General features: G+C 43.5%; 1 protein-coding gene across 3 annotated transcripts in view; it reads right to left on the bottom strand.

Annotated features, from left to right (window-relative positions):
- Adam23 (ADAM metallopeptidase domain 23) overlaps positions 1 to 26,073 on the bottom strand; it is a 161,999-nt gene that overhangs the window by 65,176 nt on the left and 70,750 nt on the right. For all 3 annotated transcript variants that reach the window (XM_075952037.1, XM_075952038.1, XM_075952039.1), the window contains exons 4-6: positions 16,814 to 16,877; positions 4,243 to 4,325; positions 2,792 to 2,855 (exon numbers count right to left, since the gene is read on the bottom strand). In XM_075952037.1, the coding sequence (XP_075808152.1) occupies positions 2,792 to 2,855; positions 4,243 to 4,325; positions 16,814 to 16,877 (211 nt within the window). The remainder of the gene's footprint in view (positions 1 to 2,791; positions 2,856 to 4,242; positions 4,326 to 16,813; positions 16,878 to 26,073) is intronic.

Here is a 26,073-nt window from a genome sequence, read left to right as displayed (position 1 = left end):
CACTAAGCAATCCCTAGCCTGTTTTTTGTTTTGTTTTGTTTGGTGTTGTTTCCGATGTTCATTTTTGTTTGTTTGTTTGTTTGTTGTTTGAATTTATTTGAGACAAGGTCTCACTAAGCCTCCCAGGCTGGCCTTGATCTGACCTTCCTCTTGTTTCACCTTCCTGTGTAGCTGGGATGACAGACTTACACCACCACACTCAGCTAATACATTAGTTTATGATCATAAAAATATCTATTAAAAAGGCCCTTCTTATTACATTTGATTACATATTGAAAACAATAATTAAGGACATTGCTATTTACTTTCCATTTGCAACAGAATGTGAATTCTCACTGGAACTATCCTGTCCATACTTCTAACTTACTAGAAAGTATGCTAAAATTAATAGTAATAATAATGTGGCCATCCAAAAATCCAAATTCTCTTTCAGTCAGCTCTTTATTCTGGGAACATAAAAAGGCACCTAGCATAGGGAAGCTTACTTCTGAATTGCAATGCGATTTTTACAACTAATTTCAAGATTCAAGTTCTGCTCCTTTGCCCCCACCCACAGTGGAAACGAGAAGAAATCATTTGTGAACAAAGGGAGGCAGTAAGAGGCAGGCAGGGAACTGAGGATAATAAGCTCATAGCCATCAGCCTGAAGCAGAATAATGACAGCTACGGCGGTGAAGAACCAGTTCTTTAAACATTTTGATAATAAGAGTTTACATGTACATAAACCCTTTCAGCAGTTCAGCGGATACTGCAACACATTTATGAATTCACCAGTCTGCAAAAATTGTCCTATTACAGATGCGCTGGAAATTACCTCATTTACACATTTTTAAAATGAGAAAGCTCAGAGAACTATCTTGGACTTATTGTCGTTGCTTTCTTCGGGGGTTTCTTTGGTGAGGGAGGTAAGAGAGAAGTTGATCACAGCTGAAATCAGGTGTTCTGCTGAGTGTCTGACAGGTTTGCTGCAGAGTGGTTATCTGCCCGCACACAGGGTAGGGAGAGCGTCTGCTCGTCAGAACATATTAATCTAGGGTAAACTGTCATCCCTGCCTAGAAAGTTTTAAAATTATTCATCAAAACCCATATAGGCTTGTTCAAATATCAACTTGTACAATTTAATGGCTTTTCTGCCTCAAATTTGAAAGTTTGTTCCACAGTCATATGTGAGTACATGTGTAAAGGTATACACACACATACACATATACACACACATAAACACACACACATACACACACATACACCCGCACATACACACACATACACACACACATACACACACACACACACACACACACACAAGAAAACAAATGGTGCCCTTTTTTGTCAAAAGCTTAGATGTTTGCTTGGAGAGGCTGCTCAGTCGTTAAGAGCTCTTGTTGCCCTTACAGACACAGGCTCAGTTTCCATCACCCACAAGCTACCTATAATCCTTTGTAACTCCACTTCCCGGGGCTCTGATGTCCCTCTACCTACCTCCTCAAGCACTGCACACACGGAGAACAGTCATACATATTAAATAAATAGACAGACAAATAGGTAGACAGACAGATAGATAGATGGGTATGTGGATAGGTAGATGGATGGATTGATGATGGATAGATGGATGAATAGATAGAGACATATTATTAATTCCTCACTGACTACTATAGTCTTAAAAGAAAAAACTTTAATGTTCAATCTGAACATGGCGGCACACACAGAACATTCGGGAAGCCTGGACAGTATAATGACACCCTGTGCCCCACCAAAATGGTTTTCTGCTCTCCATCGAATGACGGCATTATTGTGACCATCACTCTCAAAATATACCTTTCCTCAGTATCAGTTGCCTCCCCTGCTGTGACCTCACCGTGTCTTCGCCTGCCAATTTCCACTTTATCTCAACAGTCAGGTTTCCTAAAGACGGCAGAACACAGCAAGCAGCGCCCATCCCAGGGCCTTCGTAACCTCACGGCTCTGGGAGTTTTGATTCCCTGAAGGCTTTTACTCAAGGTCCCCCACCCCCACTCACAGCGTGGTGGCCCATTGCTGTCCGCAGCGGGTGTCACCGTCTGAAATACATGTGTGACCTCTTACTCATTTTTTTGCACCCCTGTTCATGAGTCTCGGGACATCAGTTTTATCATGAATGTAAAATGTAGCAAGCTCTCCATATAATATTGGTGTCTACACATTAGACTTTAGAGCTGGTAACACTGTCAGTGAACAGCTTGGCTGGAACACGGGGTTTCTGGTGATGGCTGCTGGCCTAAACAGGATAAAGTACTGTTTCCTTCTCCGTCTCTATCTAACTGTGTGCTGCATCAAGTAATCATTGCTCAGACCACAGATTTCCCCACTAAATATTTCTAGGAACAGAAAGTAAGTATATTCTTTTTTTTATTTTTTTTAATTTATTTATTTATTAAGGATTTCTGCCTCCTCCCCGCAACCGCCTCCCATTTCCCTCCCCCTCCCCCGGTCAAGTCCCCCTCCCTCATCTGCTCGAAGAGCAATCGAGGAATACAGAAAGTAAGTATATTCTTAGACAATTATCTAAAGAAGGTACTGGAAATGAAAGCTTGTCTTATGGGGTCCAGTGCAAAGCAAAGGGCCTCCCTGCCCTCTCTAAAGACCAGAAAGAAGAAGCTTGCTTCAGAATGCCTCAGTAATATACCTCTGTTCTGCCGCCACTGGCACAAGGGTCTGGCATTGTGCTGTCTAAGTCTGAAATCATACAACATGGATAAATGCTCTGGGATGTGTTCCACCTTCACCTGATATAAGAAAATCGATGTCACAGACCCACCTCATCATGAATGAGCTCCAACGGCTCTATCATATACATGAAGGTGTTGTCCTCAAACATGCCGCTGCAACACAAGGCATCAGAAAGACAGTCAGCAAGGGGGCATCTCAGCGGTGCCTTCATACAGTCCCACATGAACTCCCAGGAGCTGCAGGGAGTCCTGCCAAGGTCTCAGCGCGCCAAGGACTCTGCTGGGCAGAACGCAAGCTACAAAAGCATGAAGCATCCCCCCCAGAGAGTGCAAACTCCACACGACATAAGTCATTTTTAAAAATAAACCAATGACAATGGTGATCTGGGATAAGATTTCCCACATCATGGGGAAGGCTCATTTATTTTAGAAGCATATGCAACTAGTATAATCTTCTTGTTATGCAAATTATGTATCACCTACAAGAAACCTGACTGCTCTGTCATCTAGGAATATTCTAAAGCCATCTCTGATTCTGAAGAGGCTGGTAAAAATATCCTTACACTTGTAAATTGTGAATGCCTATTACGTAATATGCCGTAAAAACCACATTTAACTTAGGGAGACATGAGATTTATTTTAAATAAAGTTTGAAAAGGGTTTTAAGACCCTTTTCCGTTTGATCACAAAGCTAACTCTTTATCTGAGGCACTATTTAATATGAATCTAAAATGTGTGTGTGTGCACGGTTTCAAAGAGTCTGCCTCTGGACAATGCCTCTTAGCATCCCGTCCTTCTCTGGTCGGTGCCTAATGAGACTCAGATAGAAGTCTACCCCTATGACCTTTGACACACATACCTGTAGGGGTTACATTGACTAGACCGAGTCACTCTGTTAGCTCCCTGCTAGAGTTTGGGTCTTACACGTTCCCACAGGTCCACTACTAAGGATTCACACCAGCAGCGTGATACTGAGAGGAGGTGGAACAGCCATGAGGTAAGCATCAAGAGCCATGTAAGAAGTCTTTAGTTCATGGCGGGGGTCAGGAGAAATGCCTTGCAGGGTACTATGGGACAAAGTCTTCCCACTCCTCTCTCTCCTAGCCACATGCTGAGCAGTTTTGTTGTCCTCCACACTTTCAATCCCCAGTGATGTGGTTCCTCAAAGTGGCTCACAGTAATGAGGGCAATCATCATGGATTCGAACCTCCAAAGCCTTTTCTTATTATAAGGTGATCTTCTCAGGCATTTTTTTCCAGTAACAGAGAGCTAATTAATACACCCCTTTCCATTCCCTCCACAGAATCAAACAAAATGGGAATTACTGACTTATGTAATCATTTGTTTAATTTCTGAGTTTCCTATACAGGTGTCATAGAAGTGTGGACTTAAGCTCCCTGGAACTACTTTTATCTAACCCCCAACACATCACTGACATAGAAAAGTCACTAAGATAAAACATATTAAAAATAAAAACTAGAAAGAATGAGTAGATATGAGCAGGCCTGGAGGTCAAGAAGACCCACGGAGATCCACATACTGGAGTCCATTACACGTCGACAGAGCCACCCTGGAGTCTTTGACGCCTCTGATGCTTCCATGGTAGTAACAGTGTTCTCCACCCTACAAAACAGAGAATGAATTACTGACTGTATCTCATATGTCGATAACTCTGCTTCTGATGGTTCTGCAGAGAAAGGCCATCAAGGACGAGAAGGCATCTGCCAGAGAAACTCAAAGCCAGAAATTTTCATACAATTAATGGAGGAGAAAGGGGCTTTCATGGGGAATAAAACCAAGCAAATGATAAAGTTCCCTTGCATTTCTTCAATATGCATCACAGAAGCAGATGTGGTTACACAGTAGTTTTCTCTCTCCTTTTCACACCACAACTCTCCCAGATGTTTCTTCTTGTGTTTATACACATTTTGAATACAATCTTTTTACTGCTATCATCTGATTCACCCCACTTTAGAAATTATCTTCCTAAGATCTCTCTACATTATCAAAATAGAAACATAAATACCAAACCAACCACAAACCCTTTATCTACAATGGTGTACCACCTCCAAGATAGGCCAGGACAATAATGGCACAAAACATGAGGAAGTAACCAACCAAAAACTGATTTTATTCAAGGCTCACTCCACAAGATGGAACCCATACCTGACACTGCTTGGGAGATTAAGAATCTGAGACCAGATATCCCAGGGACCTAGGATAAAACTAAGTAATACTGGTCTTAAAAAAAAAAAAAGAAAAAGAAAAATGGTAGTCATAAAATGACTCTTAATGATATTCTGCTGTACTCATAGATCAACACCTTGTTAAGCCATCATCAAAAAAGTTTCTTTCTGCAGTAGAGGGGAACAAAGATAGAGACACAGAGCCAGACATTATATAAAGAAAATACATATTCAAGAAAAATCTTGAAACACTTAGCCCTAAAGAGGGCATCTCTATCAAATTTCTTCCCTCAGAGCTCAGGACCCCCGAGGAAGAGGAAGAAATGTAAGTGCCAGAAAGGTTGGGGGACCTCTAAATGATGAGCAAAGCTTTTAGGAACTCAGACTGAAGCACCACACACAGGGGCCTGCCCCGTCTGCACCAGGACCACTGATCTCACAGCATGGCTTCCGGCTTAGCGTTTTTATTCCAGAGTGAGTGAAGGAGCGGGCCTCTGATTCTTGTGCCTTCTCTTGGGCTCTTTTCCTTGTGTTGATTTGTCTTTGTACAACTTTGAAGTGATAGTTTTTTTTATCTTATTATATCTTCTTTTGTTACAGTTTTTAAAAAGAACAAATGAATGAATGGATACCTAGCCACTAGGGTGAAGATAATTTATGCTTGCTGAGAGAGGGAAAACCATTTTTCCCCAGTGGAAGCACACTGGGTAGATCAGCTACTCCAGGGAAGGCCTCATGTTCAAGAGTAGTTGACAACATACAAGCCTCCACAGTTTCCATGTGCCTTTATTTGGTCACAGCTTGTTGTTTTCTTTGTGAGTGGTGCTCTGTTCTGTTTTCTTGGCTTGAGGGGGTTTTGTTGCTATGTTTCATTTTTGTTTGGTTTTGGGGAACTTAAAGTCGGGTGGGTATTGAGGGGCAGAGGACCTGAAAGGACTTGAGGAGGGAAAGAATATGATCAAATATATTTCAATTTAAAAATTGTTTTAAATAAGACCAAAAAAAAGAAATAAACCAAAAGTATTCAGTTGTATTTGTATTATATATCAATAACATTAAAATAAAAAAATAAACAAGAAAGTATTTCCCTAATACAGACTCAAGAAAGCCCCTCTCACCCCAATACATTTCAATATACACTGCCGGTCTTGGGCTGAGCTGCTAGTTGGTGTTCATATTGTGACTCTGGAAAAGTGTTCGGAGCTGTACAATGGTTCCATTACATTTTCTATTTTTCTACATTTTTAATTTGAGGAGTCATTTTGTTTCACTATTTGCATCTTTGTTTTATATGTAATTAACATCCTCTAGCCTCTAAGAGTAATCTAAAACTCCTCCTTCTGTGCTCAAGGTATCAGTCAACGCGGCATGCTCATTTTGTCCCTAGGGACACTCTATGCTTCATGCTTCAGTCCACCCCTTTGTTTTCTGGGCCCCACTAGGAGGCAGCAGGCAGGACTTCTCTGGAAACTTGTGGAATCTTTTTTTGCCTGCCTTCTGTGTTGGACCCTAAATTCCATGTCTTCCTCACTTATAGTCATCCCGCCATCCTCCTTAGAGTGGCACACATTGTCTGACACTTTATTGAAAAGTATTTATGATAAGTTCAGTGAGCAGTCACGAGCGTAAACCTTTCCGTGTCAGCCTTCACAGTAGAGCCGCAAGTTGGGTAGGAAATACTAAACTGACTATGACTTCCTCCTGGCACTTCAGAAACCTATAGTCTTCTTGTTTCTGATGTTGCTGATTCAGAGACGATTCCAGCATTAGGCATTTTCTATAAAGTCTATTGTTTCTTTTTTAAGAGGACTTCGGGGACTCCTATTCAGCTCCATGTCCACAGTCTTGGGATGAGCCTTCGTATGGATGTTTCGTCTCCATCAATCAAAGTCTCCAGAACACTCAGAACTGAAAACAGCTTGTGTGCTTCCCTCTGGGAAGAAGGCTTTTATTATTTCTTTGCCCGTTCCCTCTCCAAGCTCTTATATACTGGCTACTTCAACCAACCGGAGATGGGGTGGTCTCCTGGCTATGTGGTAAGGAGTGAATCGGGGTGGATAGTGTTAGTTATTCCCTAAGTACACCTTTCACCTCACCACCCCTTTCCCGATGCCACTGACTCCTGGGCCTTTCTGGATTTAATAATATGAGCCAGCTTGCCATTAGCAGCTTCCTCTCAAAATAATTCAACGGAGTAAGCAGTGTTCGCACATAAGAGAATAATTATTGACCTTCCTGCTGCCCCCCTCCTAAAACTGCATGAACATCTCCTACTGCCTTCTCCACTTGGCTTTGTCCTAGTAGGTTTATTTCCCTTTTGAATGGGTTATTGGGAAGACACATGATATCACACATTATAAGTCCTCTATATGTGGGTTGCTCCTCAGTTCTCAAATAGCAAAGTTGCTTATAAATATTGACTCATATATAGCATGCCAAGTTCTATTTGTGTATTTAACACTGAAACCAATAAGGACAAAGGGGTTCACACATATCAGCAACTTGAGAATCCAGGTCAGCATACAGCAATTACATTTCAAATTCTTCACATGGTTCTCAATTATATATATCATAATTTTATATATTCATAATACATATAACATATAAGATGTATTATACACATATATACATATATACAGTAACTATAAATTCTATCCAAGTTGTTCTTTAGCACTTTGTGTAACAAAAAGAGCTATCCTAAGCCAAGTGGTTAGAAAAAGTACACAGAAAACAGTCATATTCACTTGGCCTTCCCAAGGGTAACTGTTTTCAGATTTTTTTTAAGATATTCTTATTTTCCCCGTAAGCGATTGTATGCTGATATTACCAGCTCTTCTTAGACGTACATCCCATCCTTTTGCACTAATGAGTGGAAGTTGACTCTCTAATGGTTACCTAGTGGATTAAGGGGGAAACTATATTTGACCATGTGTTATCAAGTTCTCTGAGCCTCAAGCGAGACTGGAGATAACGTTCAATCCTTGTGCTAGCACCATACTCAGCCTTAACATCTAAAGTGCACAGCTAGTTATATTAAGCATTATGAGTAGTTTGGTGATTTTCGTTTTAATGTTACTATTGGAATATTTTCTGAGTTTCTTGTTAATTTTTTTTTAATTTATTTATTTAAAATTTATAGAAAGGTTTTTTTTTTAAAGTATGTTGAAAAAATATCACTTGGCAACTCTGCAGATCCATGTTGCTGCTGTATTTGACCGGGACAGAAAGGACAGAAATCCCATGTGAGGGATCTCACTTGCTGTGACACAGAACAATCCCTGAGAATCTGCTATCTTCACTGATCACTATTGGATTGTGACCACAATCTCCATGTACAAGTTAGGAGATGGGTTGTGTGCACTAAAGGCTCTCCAAGAGTAGCAAACAGACTGGCTGGTGTCACATCTTCAGGAGCTCCAGTTCACACACCTTCTTCCAGGTAAGAAAACCTCAGACTACTCCAGTGGTTGAGTCAGCATTGACCAAGAGTGGGCACAGAAGTCAGCACTGGCCAAGAGTGGGCACAGAAATCAGCACTGGCCAAGAGTGGGCACAGAAGTCAGCATTGACCAAGAGTGGGCACAGAAGTCAGCGCTGACCAAGAGTGGGCACAGAAGTCAGCACTGACCCAGAGTGGGCACAGAAGTCAGCACTGCCCAAGAGTGAGCACAGACTTGGGCGTAAGCAAGCAGTAGCAAGGGCTAAGTCAATGTGTGTCTCCACTGATGTTTACATTTTCAGATCCAAAGTGTTCATCTGTTAATTAGATCTGACAAAAAATGGATCCCTTAACAAGCAGAACTTGTTGGTAGTCAGAGGGAATGAGAATTCTTAGGAACTGCACTGTCAACTTTCTCAGTCATGTATTCCCAAGAGCTAAGTCATGTTCATGTTCACATAGGAACAGGCTCCTGCATTAGGGCAGCAAGCTCAGAATTCCTTGGCAAACCTCTGATGCATCCTCCACTGTTCTGTTGCTGTTCACTAGTTTAGGGGTGGTTGTTTGTTTTTAGTTTTGTTTGCTTGAGGGCTTGTCTGCCTGTTCTTCAGTGTGTGTGTGTGTGTGTGTGTGTGTGTGTGTGTGTGTGTGTGTGTTGCTAGGGACCGAAGCCAGGACCCTGAGCATACTGAGTAAGTACTCTATCACTAAGCTACACTCCCCAACCCATGTGATTCTCATCTTTTAAAACATTTTCTCACTGGGTGGTGGTGGCACATGCCTTTAATCCCAGCACTCCGGAGGTAGAGGCAGGCTGATCTCTGTGAGTTCAAGGCCAGTCTGGTCTACAAAGCCGTTCCAGGACAGCCAGGACAGTTACACAGAGAAACCCTGTATCGAAAATAAATAAACAAACAGATAAATAAATAATCAGGAATGAGTGGGAAAAGCAACTTAATAATTCATGCGATAATAACTGGAAAGTTTGGGGAGGTCTATTCTATGACTTCATTGCTGTATTAATAGGCATTATTTGATTCCACTCAGTGTAATAAAAGGGAACATTTCTACTCTCCCAGTAACCCACTCAAATAGCAGTGACATAAAAAGCCACATTAACCCACACGACAGAGGACAGAGAAAAGGAGCTGGAAGTGGACAGGGTGCCTCTGAAGGTGCGGGAGATGGCCAGCGGGTTGGTGGGAATGACCCTCTTAGATTTGAGGTTTGGGGTTGAAACCAAAAGGGAAGCAAAACCAACAATTAATTTTAAAAATTTTTCCAACCTTTTGTATCTGTTTGATTATCTCAACCGCTTCAGCAAAATTCAGTCTGTCAGTGTGTGTGTGAGAGCTTCGCAGCCCAAGAAACTCAGGCAGACCTAGTCATTCACAATGACTGAGAACTGGGGTCTCCTTGGCTACTCGAGGTCTTGAAAACATTTCTAAGCAGCTGACACCGCCCATCTTGAAGAGCGGTGCCGACGAGGAGCGTTCAACTTAGGACGTGCTGAAATGAAGATGCCACCGCAGTGATTATTTTAGGTCTGGGTTTTTGCCTTCGTTTTACAAATTTGCCTACTGACAAAGCAATACCAGCCTATTTTAAAAGTGAGTGGTCTGTAACTGATTATGTGTGCCGGATTTTCTGCAGAATGAGAAAATGAAAAACTACATTCAGGGAGTTGGGGAATTTGAAATTTCAGCACCATTTTAATAATTTATCTTCATTAAATTCAACAGGGAAAAGAACTCTTCCAGTAGTGTATTGATAAAAGTGTTAGACCATTTCAGCTCTGCCAATGCTTTAATACTTCATATTAATTGTATTGTTCAAACTTAAAATAGCTTTGCAAGGAACGAATGTTGTCTGCTAGCTGGATTTCATAGGGTGATTTTTAACCCCCATGTTTCTTTCATGTTCTTGAATGTCTTCAGAATATTGTCAAAAAAAAGGCAATATTTTGAATGATCAACAACAGCATGCTTAACTTTAAACTGGAAATTTTAATTAAAGACTTTAATTTATACTTAATATAAATGTTCTAGCATGTATAAGCTTTCCCTGTTACAACTTAAATTGCTTATTATCTACCTAATAGTAAACAACTTTTAAGCTAGCTACTAATTCAAAGACTACAAAAATATCACAATGAATATACAAGTAATAAACGACCCATTTAAATTTACTGTAAAAGTAGAAATCCAACTTTCTGGTTAGGAACAAAACATAAAAATGAGAACTTTTTATTCCAATGTAGCTTAGAAGTAAGAAATAGATGGAGAAAACAGTCTGAGAAAATTCATTGGATAACAATAAAGGAAGACATACCAGGCAAAGAGAAAAGGGAACATGGAGAAGAAGGGGGGGAAGAGAAACCAGAGAAGAAAACACAGGACTGAACTGTGCTATCCAGTGCAGGTGCCCTAGCTCAGCTCTAACAAATGGAGGCAGTGCCCTCCCCTCCCCTATCAGGACCGCTTAACCTACAGCACTCTCAGGGCCAGCATCTGCAGATTCAACCAATATCATGATGAAAAAACGTAGCCAAACAACTTTTCTATGAGGAATATGTATAAACCATCGTCCTTGAAAGATTTCTCTACACCAGTGGTTCTCAACCTTCCTAATGCTGTGACCCTGGAGTACTGTTCCTCATATTGTGGTGACCCCCAACCATAAAATTATTTTATTGCTACTTCATAATTGTAATTTTGCTACTGTTATGAATCCTAAAGTAAATGTCTGATATGCAGGATATCTGATATGCAACCCGTGAGAGGGTCATATAATCCCCCTAGAGGTTTAGAACCAGGGTATGGAGTCTAAACAGTCAGCTATTTTTACATGCATTCATATTGCACTTGGTATTGTAAGCTACAGATGACTTAAATGATTCAATAGGATGTGTGAGGTACACAAATCCAAGCAACTTTTATACAGGAAACTTGAGCATCTGTGGATTGGAATGTCCCCTGTGTCATCCTGGAACCAGTTCCTCCAGGAGAGCAAGGGATGACTAGAGACAGGGTGCTCGGGACATGGACTCTCCAAAGCCCTGGGCTCCGCTGAGCTCCACCTCCACCCAGGAGTCATGTCTATCAAGGACCCACTCACCCAGATGGCATCCCTGTCATCCTGCTCCTCAGCCCTCCCAGACACCGTGCGCTGCAGGCAAAGCAAGCGCGAGATGTGACTGAGGGAAAGAACAAGGTGAGGACAAAGCCTTCTCCCCACGGAGAAGGAGCATGCCTCTGGCTCCTGGTGCATGTGCTTGACCTAAAACAGAAACCACGTCAGAAAAGTTGAACGGATATTTTTGCTGAACGTGTTGTGTGCGTGTGCACATGTCTGTGTCAGTGTGGTATAGAACACGATGCTTTGTTTGTTATGGATAATGAAATGATTGTTGGTCAAGCACATTGGTGTGTCTCCTGTGAGTACCTAGGAAAGAATATTGGAAATCTATGGTCAGTAATTCCATCATGTGACTGTGTCACTGACAACAGTTCTCACCCTGAACACTAGATTCCACACGTATGTCCTACATCGTGGGTAATTTTGACATACATCTTTCCATTTTCAGTGGATACCTGGCCCTGACCCTTGACCCCTGACCTCTGGCCACCTGACCCTAGAAACCACTGTCCTGCTCTTTTCAATATTTTGGCTTCTTTAGAACCTATGTACTCTCCTCACTAATGGAGTCTTTTTCTTCCTGTCTACATTATCTCATTGTACATAAATGCAATGGACTGGTATTCAGTCTTTCAACGGAGATGCCGCCACTTGCAGCAACATGGGTGAACCTGGAGTACATATTTACCCACTGGCTACATTCATATTTAACATAGGACTCTTGTCCCCAGTGTGTGTGAATACACCACATTTTCTCTACTCATTCATCCACTGATGACCGCGACAGTTGCCTCCAGTTCTGGACTGTTATAAATAATGCTGCCATGAGCATCTGTGTGCCTGTTTCTATGTGGACATGTTCTTGTCTGGCTGTGTGTGTGTGTGGAGACAGAGACACAGAGACAGAGGCAGAGGCAGAGAGACACCTACTTCTACGTCTCTCTACCTTACTGCCTTGAGACAGGGTCTCTCACTGAAACAGAAGTTTGCTGATTTAGCTGGGCTGATTGATCAAGGAGGTCTCAGGATCCACCTGATTCCATTCCCAAGTGTTGGGGTTACAACTACACATAGACATGCTTGGCTTTTTACATGAGCACTGGGGATAAACACTCAGGTCTCTATATGTGTAGACAAGTGTTCTTGCCCCACCAAGTCATCTCCATGGTCCCAAGGACATATGTCTTAACTCACGGAAACACACCTAAGATCATCAGAGGCATGCAAAATTAAACTACAGGGAGCTATACCTCACACTTACTAGAATGACTATTGTAGAAAAAAAGAAAAAAGGCAAGGACTATATGTTGGAATGGTTTGTGGGGAAAAAAGAGACATTTGTAGATCTACAGATTGCCATGACCAATTGAAGAGTGCATATCCATCCAAAAATAGAAAGGAACTCTAAATCTCAAAGAGACAACTGCACTGTAGGCTCATCTCAGCTTCATTCACACTGCCACGCTGGAGAAACTAATGGACGCGTGAAGGAAGAAATCTATCCCCAGTGGAAGACCCAGCCATGGCAGGAGGGAAATCCTGCCCTTATGCAACATGGTGGGGCCCTGTGCTAAGTGGAAAAACCCAGCAGAGAAAGACAAATGCTGCACTGACCCTCAGAGGTAGCATGAGAGAGTCCAGCTAATGCAATCAGAGGGTAGAATAGTGGCTCTCAGGGGCAAGAGGAGATCGGGCAAATGAAGAGATGTTGGTCAAGGCATAAAAACCTCAAATAGTGTGAGTGAAACAGACTGTGGAGACAGAAAGTGACACACAGTGACTACAGACTTAAGAATCTGCCGTGAAGTGGATCTTAAGTGTTCTCACTAACAAAAATGAGTACAGGAAGTAAAGGATGTGCTCATCAGGGGATGCTGATCGTTCCCCAGCGAACCCATGCAAAGCATGACATTTGGCATAACACAACTATATAATATTCTTATGTATAAAATCCAAGTCGCACACCTTAAATATACAATTTGCATTTTTTTAATTATACTTCAATAAAGCTGGGAAAAAAAGAAAGCACTCACAAAGGACCACATATTATAGGGTTTCATTTATGTTCCAAATAGGCAATTTATAGAGACAGAAGAGCAGATTAGCAGTTACCTATGATGGGAAGGAGAGCCGCTAGGGAACGACCGCTAATAGATAAGGCGTTTCTTTGTGGGGGTGATGAAAAAGTCTGAAAATTAGATTATGTTAATGGATGCATGATTTTGCAAGTATAGTAAAAACAATTTAATTGTGCACTTTACAGCATATAAATTATGCCCCAATAAACCTGTTTAAAGCAGAGAAAACATAAATAAGTTGCTTTTTAAAATGAAACCAACAAAGTTGCTTTGTTGTATATTACATTGCACTTTGTGCAAGGGGCAACAGAAGGAACTGTAATAAAATCTGCTTGGCTGGGCACACGAAAGAGCACGCTCCACGTGCGCTAGCAAACACCCGCCTGGCTCCTCGCCCGTGAACTTGATGACTCTTTTCCTCTCTAGTTCCTGTATTTACTTCTCTTTTCAGTCCACTTTCACTCAGCAAAAGTAAAAGACCTTAACCTCATCTAGGAACGGGATTGAGGGACCGTTCAGTAGAGATAGAAAGGCTGTAACCGTGAGCTCAGAGTACCCAGGCATCAGGATTTTCATCCCAATGGGAATTTATGCAAAGAATACCAAGTCCCAGAGCATTTTAAGTATCTACATCTGTATTTTACCTCAAGGCCTTCATAGGCTGTTTATGATTACAGGCTTCTCTAGTCGGATAACAGCACACAAAGGGTGTGGAGAGTGTTTATGTATATACCTTCCTTTGTCTAAACAGTTAAGGCGTCTTTCATATTTTAATTAGGTGTATATGGGAAGCAGAGTGGAAACCTGCCTGTGAATGTATAATCCAGAACAGGGCTTTTGGATCCCCTGGAGGTAGAGCTACAAGCAGGAGCAGGGCGTACTCTTACCCACTAGGCCGCCTCTCAGGGCCACCTGAGATCAGCTTACGGGATGGGTAGAAACCCCGCCACTCCTCCGCATCAACTTCCCCTTTGGGTACTCCTTTCAAAAGCTTCCTCAGATAGCACAGCAGCCAATCTTTGTAAAACTCACTTTTAAAGTGCTCCTAAGTTTATGGGTGTAATGAGAACATGAATTTAGGCAAAATTATGCATAATTTCAGAAGCAAAAATTGTCATTATGACCAAAAGTCATAAAATATATACAACTCTTTGATCCAGAGAGTCTTATTCTTAAAATGAATCCTTCAGCACTTACAGTGTGTTTAGACTGCACCTGGGAAGTTTGTCCTTAGGACAGTTTTGAGGGAAGGCTGGAAGTAAGTTTGATGTCTATGGCTTAATATTTTTAAATGAATAACAACAAGTTAGAAGAACATTATTCAGTTTTTAATAATGAGCCAATAAAAACATAGGTTTCATGCATGCTAAAGCATTTAGACTATCATTAGATTTTATAAATCCTGCACAGAATGTGTATGTGTGACATCTTCTTGGGTCTTAAGGATATGTACGTGAATGTGTGTGTGTGTGTCTGTGTGTGTATACATATATATATATATATATATATATATATATATATATATATATATATATATATATCAGGATCTTGCCATTAGATTGCTATCATTAATCCGTTATCTGTGGACAAGTAAATTAGGGTATATGAGCTGTTAACAAGGAAATGTGTCATACATGAAACAAAGGGGATGGAGGTAAAGTCAAACTACAGTGAACATAGCTCCTTTGGCCAGAGCTGATATAGCTTTTGCTTTAAATATGTTGCAACCACGGGAGGTTTGGTATATCTTATTATTAAAAAGCCCTAATTTGCACTACTTCAAATGAACTCTGTACACCAATTAGCTATTGTACTTCTAACTTAAGTGTGAGCTCCTTAGAAGTTCACATCAGGTTCCTGAGGCTGCAAAGGTGTGCCATTTGCTGAGTCTGAAAAGTCCTTGTGCGATCTCCTCTGGTTCATTGAGTCAGCACGCACCCGGTTCACAGCGTGACTGTGGGCAGTGTTTCTAATTAGGCCACCCATAAGCATGTGCTGAGACATGGCCTGGGAATCCTGGTCTCCCTGCATCACAGCTTTGCAAGTCTGCACACTTGGTGCCGCCGCTATGCTGATGTTCATAAGCCGTCTGCAAAACACAAACTCTATGTTTCCCCCATTGCTTGTTTCTGGCTTGCTGCCCAATTGCTGTGGTTTACATGGGCACTACTGAGAGCCTCGGTGGCACCAGGACAGCCACTAAAAGTCATAATTTCTTTTCTGTACCAGCCATGGATTTTCTGGCTGACTCATGGAAATCACTGTTTGGTAGGCACTACCAGCGATATCTCTTTTGCTTGCGTTTAACCCAATTTGTTCCTTACTGGTTCTTCATGGTCAGAAGAAAAGATCGCCTCCACCTGAATAATTTCAGGTGCCCCACTACGTTTAGGTTACAGCCTGTGGTGGCCCTGAGCAAGTTTCTTGCCTTCTCTATGACTCTGTGTCTTTCGTTTTACTACAGGGACCTGTTGTGAAGGGCTGGGGTTACAGCGCAGTGGTACAGCATGCCCAAGGTCCTGAGTTTGGTCCCCAACAGGAAAAAGTAAATAAAATAAAATAATGAAATAAAGTTGGGTTTGAGAGTGCGTGCCTGTAAACTCAGCATTTGGAGCCAACCTGGGTTATACAGCCTCAAACGAGGGAAAAGAGAAGAATATCCCCCGAATCTCATTTCCCCACCTGCCTTCTACCCGTGCGCATGACACGCTCCGACTTAACTGTCACTGTAAGAGTTCACGCAGTCTTATGATTTTGATTCCATGGCCATGAAAGCCTGAAATCAAAAGTCTCCAAAGAGTGCCAGCATTACAGCTGGAGTGGAAAAATCCACATCACAAAACTGTTTCATAAACAAAATCATCTAAAATGTATAAAATTGCCTTCTAGCTGTGCATGTATGGGGTGGGTGAAATATAAATTAAAGAACTATATCTCCAATATCGCTTTGTATACAAAACTACTTAAAAAATTAAAGCCAAAAGACTTCCAGCTCCAAGTATTTTTAAAAAGGGTTACCCAAATGGTATTTGGTATATGGAACAGTGAAGTTCATCTGATCATTCAACAAGGTAATGGATGTAAAATCAAAACAATAAAACTCCCTTATTGTCCTGAGTATACAGAATCTAACGTGGCCTCAGCACTTTCAGTTCTTGTGAATTCTTTCTCAGTAAGTCAGTTCCTTGCATAGGAGGCTGGGCAATCTTACTGACCGACCTCAGGACGGATATACTTTATGTTGCAGGAGATCTGGCCCCTTTACTATACCTTAGAGTACATTGGTTTCCCATTCTCATAGTGAATCTCCACGTAGTCAGAAGACAGCAAACCACTGCAAAAGGAAAGAAAAAGAAAGAGTGAATTCTGCATCCAAATGCTAGAGGTTTAAAGATAGCTCGAGAATGGAGGAGAGGAGCACGGAAAGCGCAGACTACAGTCAGAGAAAAGCAGTCTGGGGTCAAGTCTCCAGACAACATCCAGGGAAGCAGGAAGAGAAAGAAAGACAGGGAGGGAGGGAGGGAGGGAGGGAGGGAGGGAGGGAGGGAGGGAGGAAGATCCTTCAGTCTACTGAGGAAGATAAAACATAGTCAATTTGAGGGAAACCCTTAGATTCAGCACTTGAGAGACCTGTCAGTCAAGGACCAAACTAAGCTGCATGTAGAAGACAAGCCCTATTAAACACACACGATTATGCTCTAATGGATCATTGGGGAGGAATACAGAAAAGATCTGGCAAACATTCCCCATAAAGGCCAAATAGTAAACCCTGTGGCTCTGCCAGCGCTGTGGTCCCTGCGGTAACAATTGAGTTCGCCATCCTATCAACAATACATAGACAAATGAGTGTGGCTGTGTCCCAGTAACGTTTTATTTGTGGAGAATCATATCTGGATCTCATAAAATTATAATGTACTATGAAATGACATTACTTTGAATTTTAAAATCCGCTTGGAAATGCATAGAGCCATCAAGAAAGTCCAATGGGAAAAAGCACTTGCCACACAAACCTAACAAGCTGAGGTCAATCCCCGGTCCACTGGGAGGAGAGAACTGGCTACTGTAAGCTGAGGTCAATCCCCGGTCCATTGGGAGGAGAGAACTGGCTACTGTAAGCTGAGGTCAATCCCCAGTCCACTGAGAGGAGAGAACTGGCTACTGTAAGCTGAGGTCAATCCCCGGTCCACTGGGAGGAGAGAACTGGCTACTGTAAGCTGAGGTCAATCCCCGGTCCATTGGGAGGAGAGAACTGGCTACTGTAAGCTGAGGTCAATCCCCAGTCCACTGAGAGGAGAGAACTGGCTACTGTAAGCTGAGGTCAATCCCCAGTCCACTGGGAGGAGAGAACTGGCTACTGTAAGCTGAGGTCAATCCCCGGTCCACTGGGAAGAGAGAACTGGCTACTGTAAGCTGAGGTCAATCCCCGGTCCACTGGGAGGAGAGAACTGGCTACTGTAAGCTGAGGTCAATCCCCGGTCCACTGGGAGGAGAGAACTGGCTACTGTAAGCTGAGGTCAATCCCCGGTCCATTGGGAGGAGAGAACTGGCTACTGTAAGCTGAGGTCAATCCCCGGTCCACTGGGAGGAGAGAACTGGCTACTGTAAGTTGTCCTCTGACCTCCACATGTGTGTCCTGGACACACACACATTCTACTTCATACCACAAAAAACAGTAAAAATAAATTCTACTTTAAAAAATTAACAACATAAACTTGGAAGTCAGAGCAGGTTTTAGATCTAGCACAGTCCAAGGATGAAGGTGTTGCCACAGGCAAGTTTCACTAACTTGTGTAAAATACAATTGTCAAAAATATGAAAGTCACAGGGCACTGTGAAGAAAAAATTGACTAAGTTAAACCACAAATATGCATCACTTAGCCTGGAAATCATCACTGCGTGCTCAGTGTTGGGCACTGTGGCTGTCGCTGCTGTCACTTAACTCAAGTGCATTCTCCTGGAATCAACCTAAATGTCCCTCCACTGAAGAATGGATAAGGAAAATGTGGTACATTAACACAATGGAGTACTACACAGCAGAAAAAAATGACATCTTGAAATTTGCAGGCAAATGGATGGATCTATAATACATCATATTGAGTGAAGTAACCCAGACCCAGAAAGACAAATATCACATGTACTCATTCATAAGAGGCTTTTAAAGATAAAGCAAAAAAAAAAAAACCCAGCCTACAAATCACAATCCCAGAGAATCTAGACAACAATGATAACCCTAAGAGAGACATATGTAAATCTAATCTACTTGGGAGGTATGAAAAGACAAGATCTCCTGAGTAAATTGGGAACATGGGGACCATGGGAGAGGGTTGAAGGGGAGGGGAAAGGAAGAGCAGAGAAAAATGTAGAGCTCAATAAAATCAATTTTTTAAAAAGAGCATTTTTTTTTTTAAAAAAAAAAGTGCATTCTCCCCAATGAAAGTGTGAAATAAGCACTTGGTCACAAGAGTGGAGGAAGACTTTTGAGTGGCCGTGCGCTGTTGATAAGGACAATGCCTCAGGTCCGTGGGAATGGGCAAAGCCCTTCTGTGTCGGCTTGAAAGTGTTGGTAGTGAGCACAGAAAGTGTTGGCAGTGTGCACAGGAAGTGCTGGTAGTGTGTACAGAAAGTGTTGGTATTGTGCACAGGAAGTGTTGATAGTGAGCACAGAAAGTGTTGGTAGTGTGCACAGGAAGTGTTGGTAGTGTGCACAGGAAGTGTTGGTAGTGTGCACAGAAAGTGTTGGTAGTGTGCACAGGAAGTGTTGGTAGTATGCACAGGAAGTGCTGGTAGTGTGCACAGAAAGTGCTGGTAGTGTGTACAGAAAGTGTTGGTAGTGTGCACAGGAATTGTTGGTAGTATGCACAGAAAGCGTTGGTAGTGTGCACAGGAAGCGTTGGTAGTGTGCACAGGAAGCGTTGGTAGTGTGCACAGGAAGCGTTGGTAGTGTGCACAGGAAGCGTTGGTAGTGTGCACAGGAAGCGTTGGTAGTGTGCACAGGAAGCGTTGGTAGTGTGCACAGGAAGCGTTGGTAGTGTGCACAGGAAGCGTTGGTAGTGTGCACAGGAAGCGTTGGTAGTGTGCACAGGAAGCGTTGGTAGTGTGCACAGGAAGCGTTGGTAGTGTGCACAGGAAGCGTTGGTAGTGTGCACAGGAAGCGTTGGTAGTGTGCACAGGAAGCGTTGGTAGTGTGCACAGGAAGCGCTGGTAGTGTGCACAGGAAGTGCTGGTAGTGTGCACAGGAAGTGTTGGTAGTGTGCACAGGAAGTGTTGGTAGTGTGCACAGGAAGTGTTGGTAGTGTGCACAGGAAGTGTTGGTAGTGTGCAGAGAAAGTGTTGGTAGTGTGCACAGAAAGTGTTGGTAGTGTGCACAGGAAGTGTTGGTAGTGTGCACAGGAAGTGTTGGTAGTGTGCACAGGAAGTGTTGGTAGTGTGCACAGAAAGCGTTCGTAGTGTGTACAGAAAGCGTTGGTAGTGTGTACAGAAAGCGTTGGTAGTGTGCACAGGAAGCGTTGGTAGTGTGCACAGGAAGCGTTGGTAGTGTGCACAGGAAGCGTTGGTAGTTTGCACAGAAAGCGTTGGTAGTGTGCACAGGAAGTGTTGGTAGTGTGCACAGGAAGCGTTGGTAGTGTGCACAGGAAGCGTTGGTAGTGTGCACAGGAAGTGTTGGTAGTGTGCACAGAAAGTGTTGGTAGTGTGCACAGGAAGTGTTGGTAGTATGCACAGGAAGTGCTGGTAGTGTGCACAGAAAGTGTTGGTAGTGTGTACAGAAAGTGTTGGTAGTGTGCACAGGAAGTGTTGGTAGTATGCACAGAAAGCGTTGGTAGTGTGCACAGGAAGCGTTGGTAGTGTGCACAGGAAGCGTTGGTAGTGTGCACAGGAAGCGTTGGTAGTGTGCACAGGAAGTGTTGGTAGTGTGCACAGGAAGCTTTGGTAGTGTGCACAGGAAGCGTTGGTAGTGTGCACAGGAAGCGTTGGTAGTGTGCACAGGAAGCGTTGGTAGTGTGCACAGGAAGCGTTGGTAGTGTGCACAGGAAGCGTTGGTAGTGTGCACAGGAAGCGTTGGTAGTGTGCACAGGAAGCGTTGGTAGTGTGCACAGGAAGCGTTGGTAGTGTGCACAGGAAGTGCTGGTAGTGTGCACAGGAAGTGCTGGTAGTGTGCACAGGAAGCGTTGGTAGTGTGCACAGGAAGTGTTGGTAGTGTGCACAGGAAGTGTTGGTAGTGTGCACAGAAAGTGTTGGTAGTGTGCACAGGAAGTGTTGGTAGTGTGCACAGGAAGTGTTGGTAGTGTGCACAGGAAGTGTTGGTAGTGTGCACAGGAAGTGTTGGTAGTGTGCACAGAAAGCGTTCGTAGTGTGTACAGAAGCGTTGGTAGTGTGCACAGGAAGCGTTGGTAGTGTGCACAGGAAGCGTTGGTAGTGTGCACAGGAAGCGTTGGTAGTGTGCACAGGAAGCGTTGGTAGTTTGCACAGGAAGCGTTGGTAGTGTGCACAGGAAGTGTTGGTAGTGTGCACAGGAAGTGTTGGTAGTGTGCACAGGAAGCGTTGGTAGTGTGCACAGGAAGTGTTGGTAGTGTGCACAGAAAGTGTTGGTAGTGTGCACAGGAAGTGTTGGTAGTATGCACAGGAAGTGCTGGTAGTGTGCACAGAAAGTGTTGGTAGTGTGTACAGAAAGTGTTGGTAGTGTGCACAGGAAGTGTTGGTAGTATGCACAGAAAGTGTTGGTAGTGTGCACAGGAAGTGTTGGTAGTGTGCACAGAAAGCGTTGGTAGTGTGTACAGAAAGCGTTGGTAGTGTGTACAGAAAGCGTTGGTAGTGTGCACAGGAAGCGTTGGTAGTGTGCACAGGAAGCGTTGGTAGTGTGCACAGGAAGTGTTGGTAGTGTGCACAGGAAGTGTTGGTAGTGTGCACAGGAAGTGTTGGTAGTGTGCACAGAAAGTGTTGGTAGTATGCACAGAAAGTGTTGGTAGTGTGCACAGGAAGTGTTGGTAGTGTGCACAGGAAGTGTCCAGCAGCTTCCTCCTTGAGGTGGTTCCCAAACAGAAGCCTCCTACTGAGACTAACTCCTTCCCCCAGTGCTGTACATAGCAAGCACAAGGAGGTTCCAGGTTGTTGAGTGGCTGGTGCCCCAACATCAGAGCAAACATGGCACCCTTATTCCAGCTTCTCCAGACACCTGTGTGTCTGTCCTTTCTTCATTCCTTCATCGCTCCAGTCAGATTGCAGCGCAGGGTGCTCTGTGCCCACCTAAGAGTGCTGGATTAGAACACCTGAATGGTGACAGCGACCCTGGAACAGTGGGGGCTTCCTCCCAGATCCCCAGATTAGGCACAAACCACACCCAAACACCTGTTTTCACAGAGAGATCCTTTATTAAGGGGAAGAAAACTTAAGTGGCTGGACTTTCTAACTTGAGCAGAAAAACAGCAGCAAATGACCTTGCAGGTGTCATTTTTAAGAAGAGAAAAGGGGAGGTCTGTTCTAGAATGGGCTAGGATGCGGTGGTAAGGAGATAAGCGACAAAGGAGAAGGGAAAGGGACAAGGGGAAGGGGAGAAGGGGCATCTGTCCTGGATTGGCAGAGGACTGCCTCTGGACAGAGGGAGCAGATGTGGCGCCTAAGCAAAAGGCGGTTTATAAAAGTAAATGGGGAAGGCCAGTGTTAGGATGAGGTGTTTAATAACTGGGCATGTTAATTAGGTGAACCAAGGGGTGCTTTCGATAGCTGGACTTTGGTATTCAGCCTCAGGAGGAGAAAGTCAAATAAGGGAACAGGCCTGGTGGTTAGCTTTAGGAACGCAATCTCATGGTTTTCAGAAAGGAAGCGGGAATGGGGGAGCAGGACACAGTCTGCCACAGCCACCCTCACCATGCTCAAGCTGGCCAGAGTCCTTCGAGTGTCTGTCCAGATCTGCCACCAGGAGTAATGACAGGAGTGACAGGTCACACTATGGGACACTTACTCCTTCATCTTCACGACACACACTTGTCCTAACCACGGGTCTGTTTCCTCTTCTACAAAACGGAAGCCTGCAACAGGTGACTCTGCAGGGCCCGCCCTGCTCAGACACGCTGACCTTCTAGAAGTCACTCATTTGTTTGTTTGTTGGTTTTTTAAGAAAGAGCTTCTCTGTAGCTTTAGAGCCTGTCCTAGAACTAGTTCTTGTAGACCAGGCTGGTTTTGAACTCACAGAGATCGGCCTGTTTCTGCCTCCCGAATGCTGAGATTAAAGGTGTGCGCCACCACCGCCCAGACCTCTAGAAGTCACTCTTAACAGTAGGTTTGTTTGAAAGGAAACTTCAAACGACTGGAAGAATTAGAGGACTCTGTGCTTCTGTGTATAGTTCAGATCAATACCTGATGTATCCTTATGTGACTCCGTAGGAGGCTTGGGAACGGATGCTCCGAGCCTGACAGCAATTAACTAGGAACCTGCCCTACATCTAGCATGCCCTGTGTGCACCCAAGGAGAGTTTTTACAACACAAATAAGATAGTGAATAACATAGTGACTGTGGTGGTTTGAATGGCCTCCATAGGCTCATAATGTTTGAATACTTGGTCCCCAATTGGTGAAACTGTTTGGGAAGGATTTGGAAGTGTGGCCTGGTTAGAGGAGATCACTGGGAGTGGGCTTTGAGGTTTTAAAAGATATATGTACCCACTCATTCCCAGTGAGCGCTCTCTCTCTCTCTCTCTCTCTCTCTCTCTCTCTCTCTCTCTCTCCCCTCTCTCCTCTCCTCTCTCTCCCCTCTCTCTCCCCTCTCTCTCTCTCTCTCTCTCTCTCTCTCTCTCTCTCTCTCTCTCTCTCTCTCTCCTCTCTCCTCCCTCTCTCTCTCCTCTCTCTCTCCTCTCTTTCTCTCTCTCCCCCCCTCTCCCCTCTCCTCTCTCTCCTCTCTCTCTCCTCTCTCTCTCCCCCCCCCTCTCTGTCAGATGTAAAGTCTTAGCTGTTTCTGTTGCCATAACTTTGCTCTGCCATCATGAATCCTCACCTCTGACACAGCAATCTGATCACAGGCTTTCTTTTCTAAGTGGCCCTGGTCATGGGGGTTGTCACAGAACCAGAAAGGGAACTAAGACAGTATCTATACTTAGACATGTTTCCATGTCCACCCGAATGACCCCTGACATTCCAAGAAATCACGTTCATATCATTCCCAGCGGCTCAGAGCTGTCAGTTCATTTAACTAACTAGTTCAGGCAGCTAATGCTGGGCACCACGCGAACTCAGTTTCTAACCAAGCCTGCCCCCTCCGTCCACCAGAAGCATCTCTCTTTTTCTCTTTTTTTTCTTACAACATGTGTGTGTTTGCGCGTGCGTGCGTGTGTGCGTGCATGTGTGTGCGTGCGTGTGTGTGTGCACGCATGCGTGCGTGTGTGTGCGTGTGTGTGCGTGTGTGTGCGTGCGTGTGTGTGTGCGTGTGTGTGTGCGCGTGTGTGCGTGCGTGTGTGTGTGTGTGTGTGTGTGTGTGTGTGTGTGTGTGTGTGTGTGTGACGTGAGAGAGAGTGCATATGTAAAATGGTCGACTTCATCCTTTCCTCGGGAGCTGTCCACCTTAGTTTTCGAGACAAGGTCTCTCATCGGGAGCTGAGGCTCAGTAGTATCTCAGCTAGGCTGGCGGCTAGCATGCCCCAGGAATCCTTCTGCCGCCACCTCCTCCTCTAGCGTGTGCTTCATTTGGAGCTTTTTGTACAGAGATGCTAGGGATTGAAGTCAGGTCCTCATGTTTGTGAGGCAAGGACTTTACCCGCTGAGATGCCTCCCACTCCCTGTTTATGATATTCTTAATTCATCAAATGATTACCTCCTTAAATAGAGAGGAATTTAGGTTAGTAGATTCACACAAGCGTAAGTTTATTACCTACAATGATGCTTCTGCCCTTAAATATATATATATTTTTAAAATATATATATTAAGCAATAGATTTAAAAGTAAAAAGGGCTTGTCAATTGCTGTTTTTCTCAAGTGTAGGGGCAAAGTGTTACTCCTTTGAGTATAAACAATAAAATAAGAGTTTAAACTGGGCTAAAAGGCCGGGATTTAAGAGTATAGCAATGAAACCCCTGGTGGGTGAGAATGATCACAGGTTGAATAGAGGCTTTCTGCTAAGTGAGACAAAGATGGCGTGCTAGGCGAAGGCACAGTGTGAGCACAGTTCAAGGGAGCTGAGCTGCACGCAGAGAAAAATCCCAGCAAGCGGGGTGGAAAGGAGCGAGGATTAAGGCACTGAAGGGCTACAAGAGGGATTTGATGACTTCCTCGATGACATGAGAGGTTATATCAGAAATCTCACAGTACAGGTGTTCCTTAGCTCTGCGGCGATGAGCCCACATGCCAGAATACGGTTTAGGAGAACAAGAAACACAGGGCTGTGACTTCAGAGTGGAGAGAGGAAAGGAAGAGGATTTAGGTGGAAAACATCATTCTGGCTTTAGGTGTATCAAAGAGTTTGATCAACCAGCATGACCCAACTCCCTTCTGAGGAGGCAGCTATAGAGCATGTGAAGCAGCTGAACCACTGTGTGGCTACCAGTGTGTCCACGCAAGTCAGCCTGCCGGGCAGCGTTCCATCCAGAAGAAACGGCTGCCCCCAGTCTAGTCCTTACCAGTCCTACTGAAAACAAACAGGAGCAGCAACAACGACAACAAACACCTGCACTTCATTCAGGACCAAAGTCCAGTTTTCCCAGGCATGGGAAAATGGCCCAAAGAATAAAAAGAAGCCAATAAGAAAAAAACTACCAGAAGTAGCGCTGGAGAGATAGAAAACTATCAGAAATGACACTCAGCAGTTAAAAGAACTGACTGCTCTTCCAGAGGAGCTGGGTTCGATTCCCAGCACCCACATGGCAGCTCACAACTGTCTGTGACTCCAGTTCCAGGGCACCCAACATCTCATACAGACATGCATGTAAGCAAAACACCAATGTACATAAATAAAAATATCAAACTATCAGAAATAGTAAGATAACTAGTTACAAGATAAATATGAAGCACACATGCCTATGTAAACCAGCAAAAACAATCTAGAGATGATATAGGTGGAGAGTTCCCAGAATAATAAACTTTACATAAACATAACAGCCACATACACGTTACTATTTAATGCCCTAAGAATAAATAAGTATAAATACACATGAAATTAACAGCAAATCCTTAGTTTTAAAAAAATAAAAATAAAGTAAGTCATCACTGAATGAAGCAGTCCTGATTCTCCATGACAACGATGTCCATCACTGCCCACCTTCTTGAACATTAGTGCAATTCCAAAAAAAATCTCAAGAGTTTTGCTGTTGTTGTTTTTTTTAACATAATAATTTTAAAATTATTCAAGTACATATTTAAGAAAAATGTGCATCATTTTTCAAATAAAATGAAGAAAACCAGGACTTTGGATCAGTATTACAGGAACTAAGATGAGCAGTGAGTGGCCCCATCATCAACCCAACAACACAGCAGAACATCCAGAAAACTCTCCAGTTCACAGAAAAAGCTTTGCGGTGGGAAGAGCGGCATTTACATCTACAAAGTAGAA

The sequence above is a fragment of the Microtus pennsylvanicus genome, chromosome 17, assembly GCF_037038515.1.
Source record: "Microtus pennsylvanicus isolate mMicPen1 chromosome 17, mMicPen1.hap1, whole genome shotgun sequence".
NCBI lineage: Eukaryota > Metazoa > Chordata > Mammalia > Rodentia > Cricetidae > Microtus > Microtus pennsylvanicus.
The sequence above is the reverse complement of the archived record's forward strand: the minus strand, read 5'-3'. Positions and strand labels throughout refer to the sequence as shown.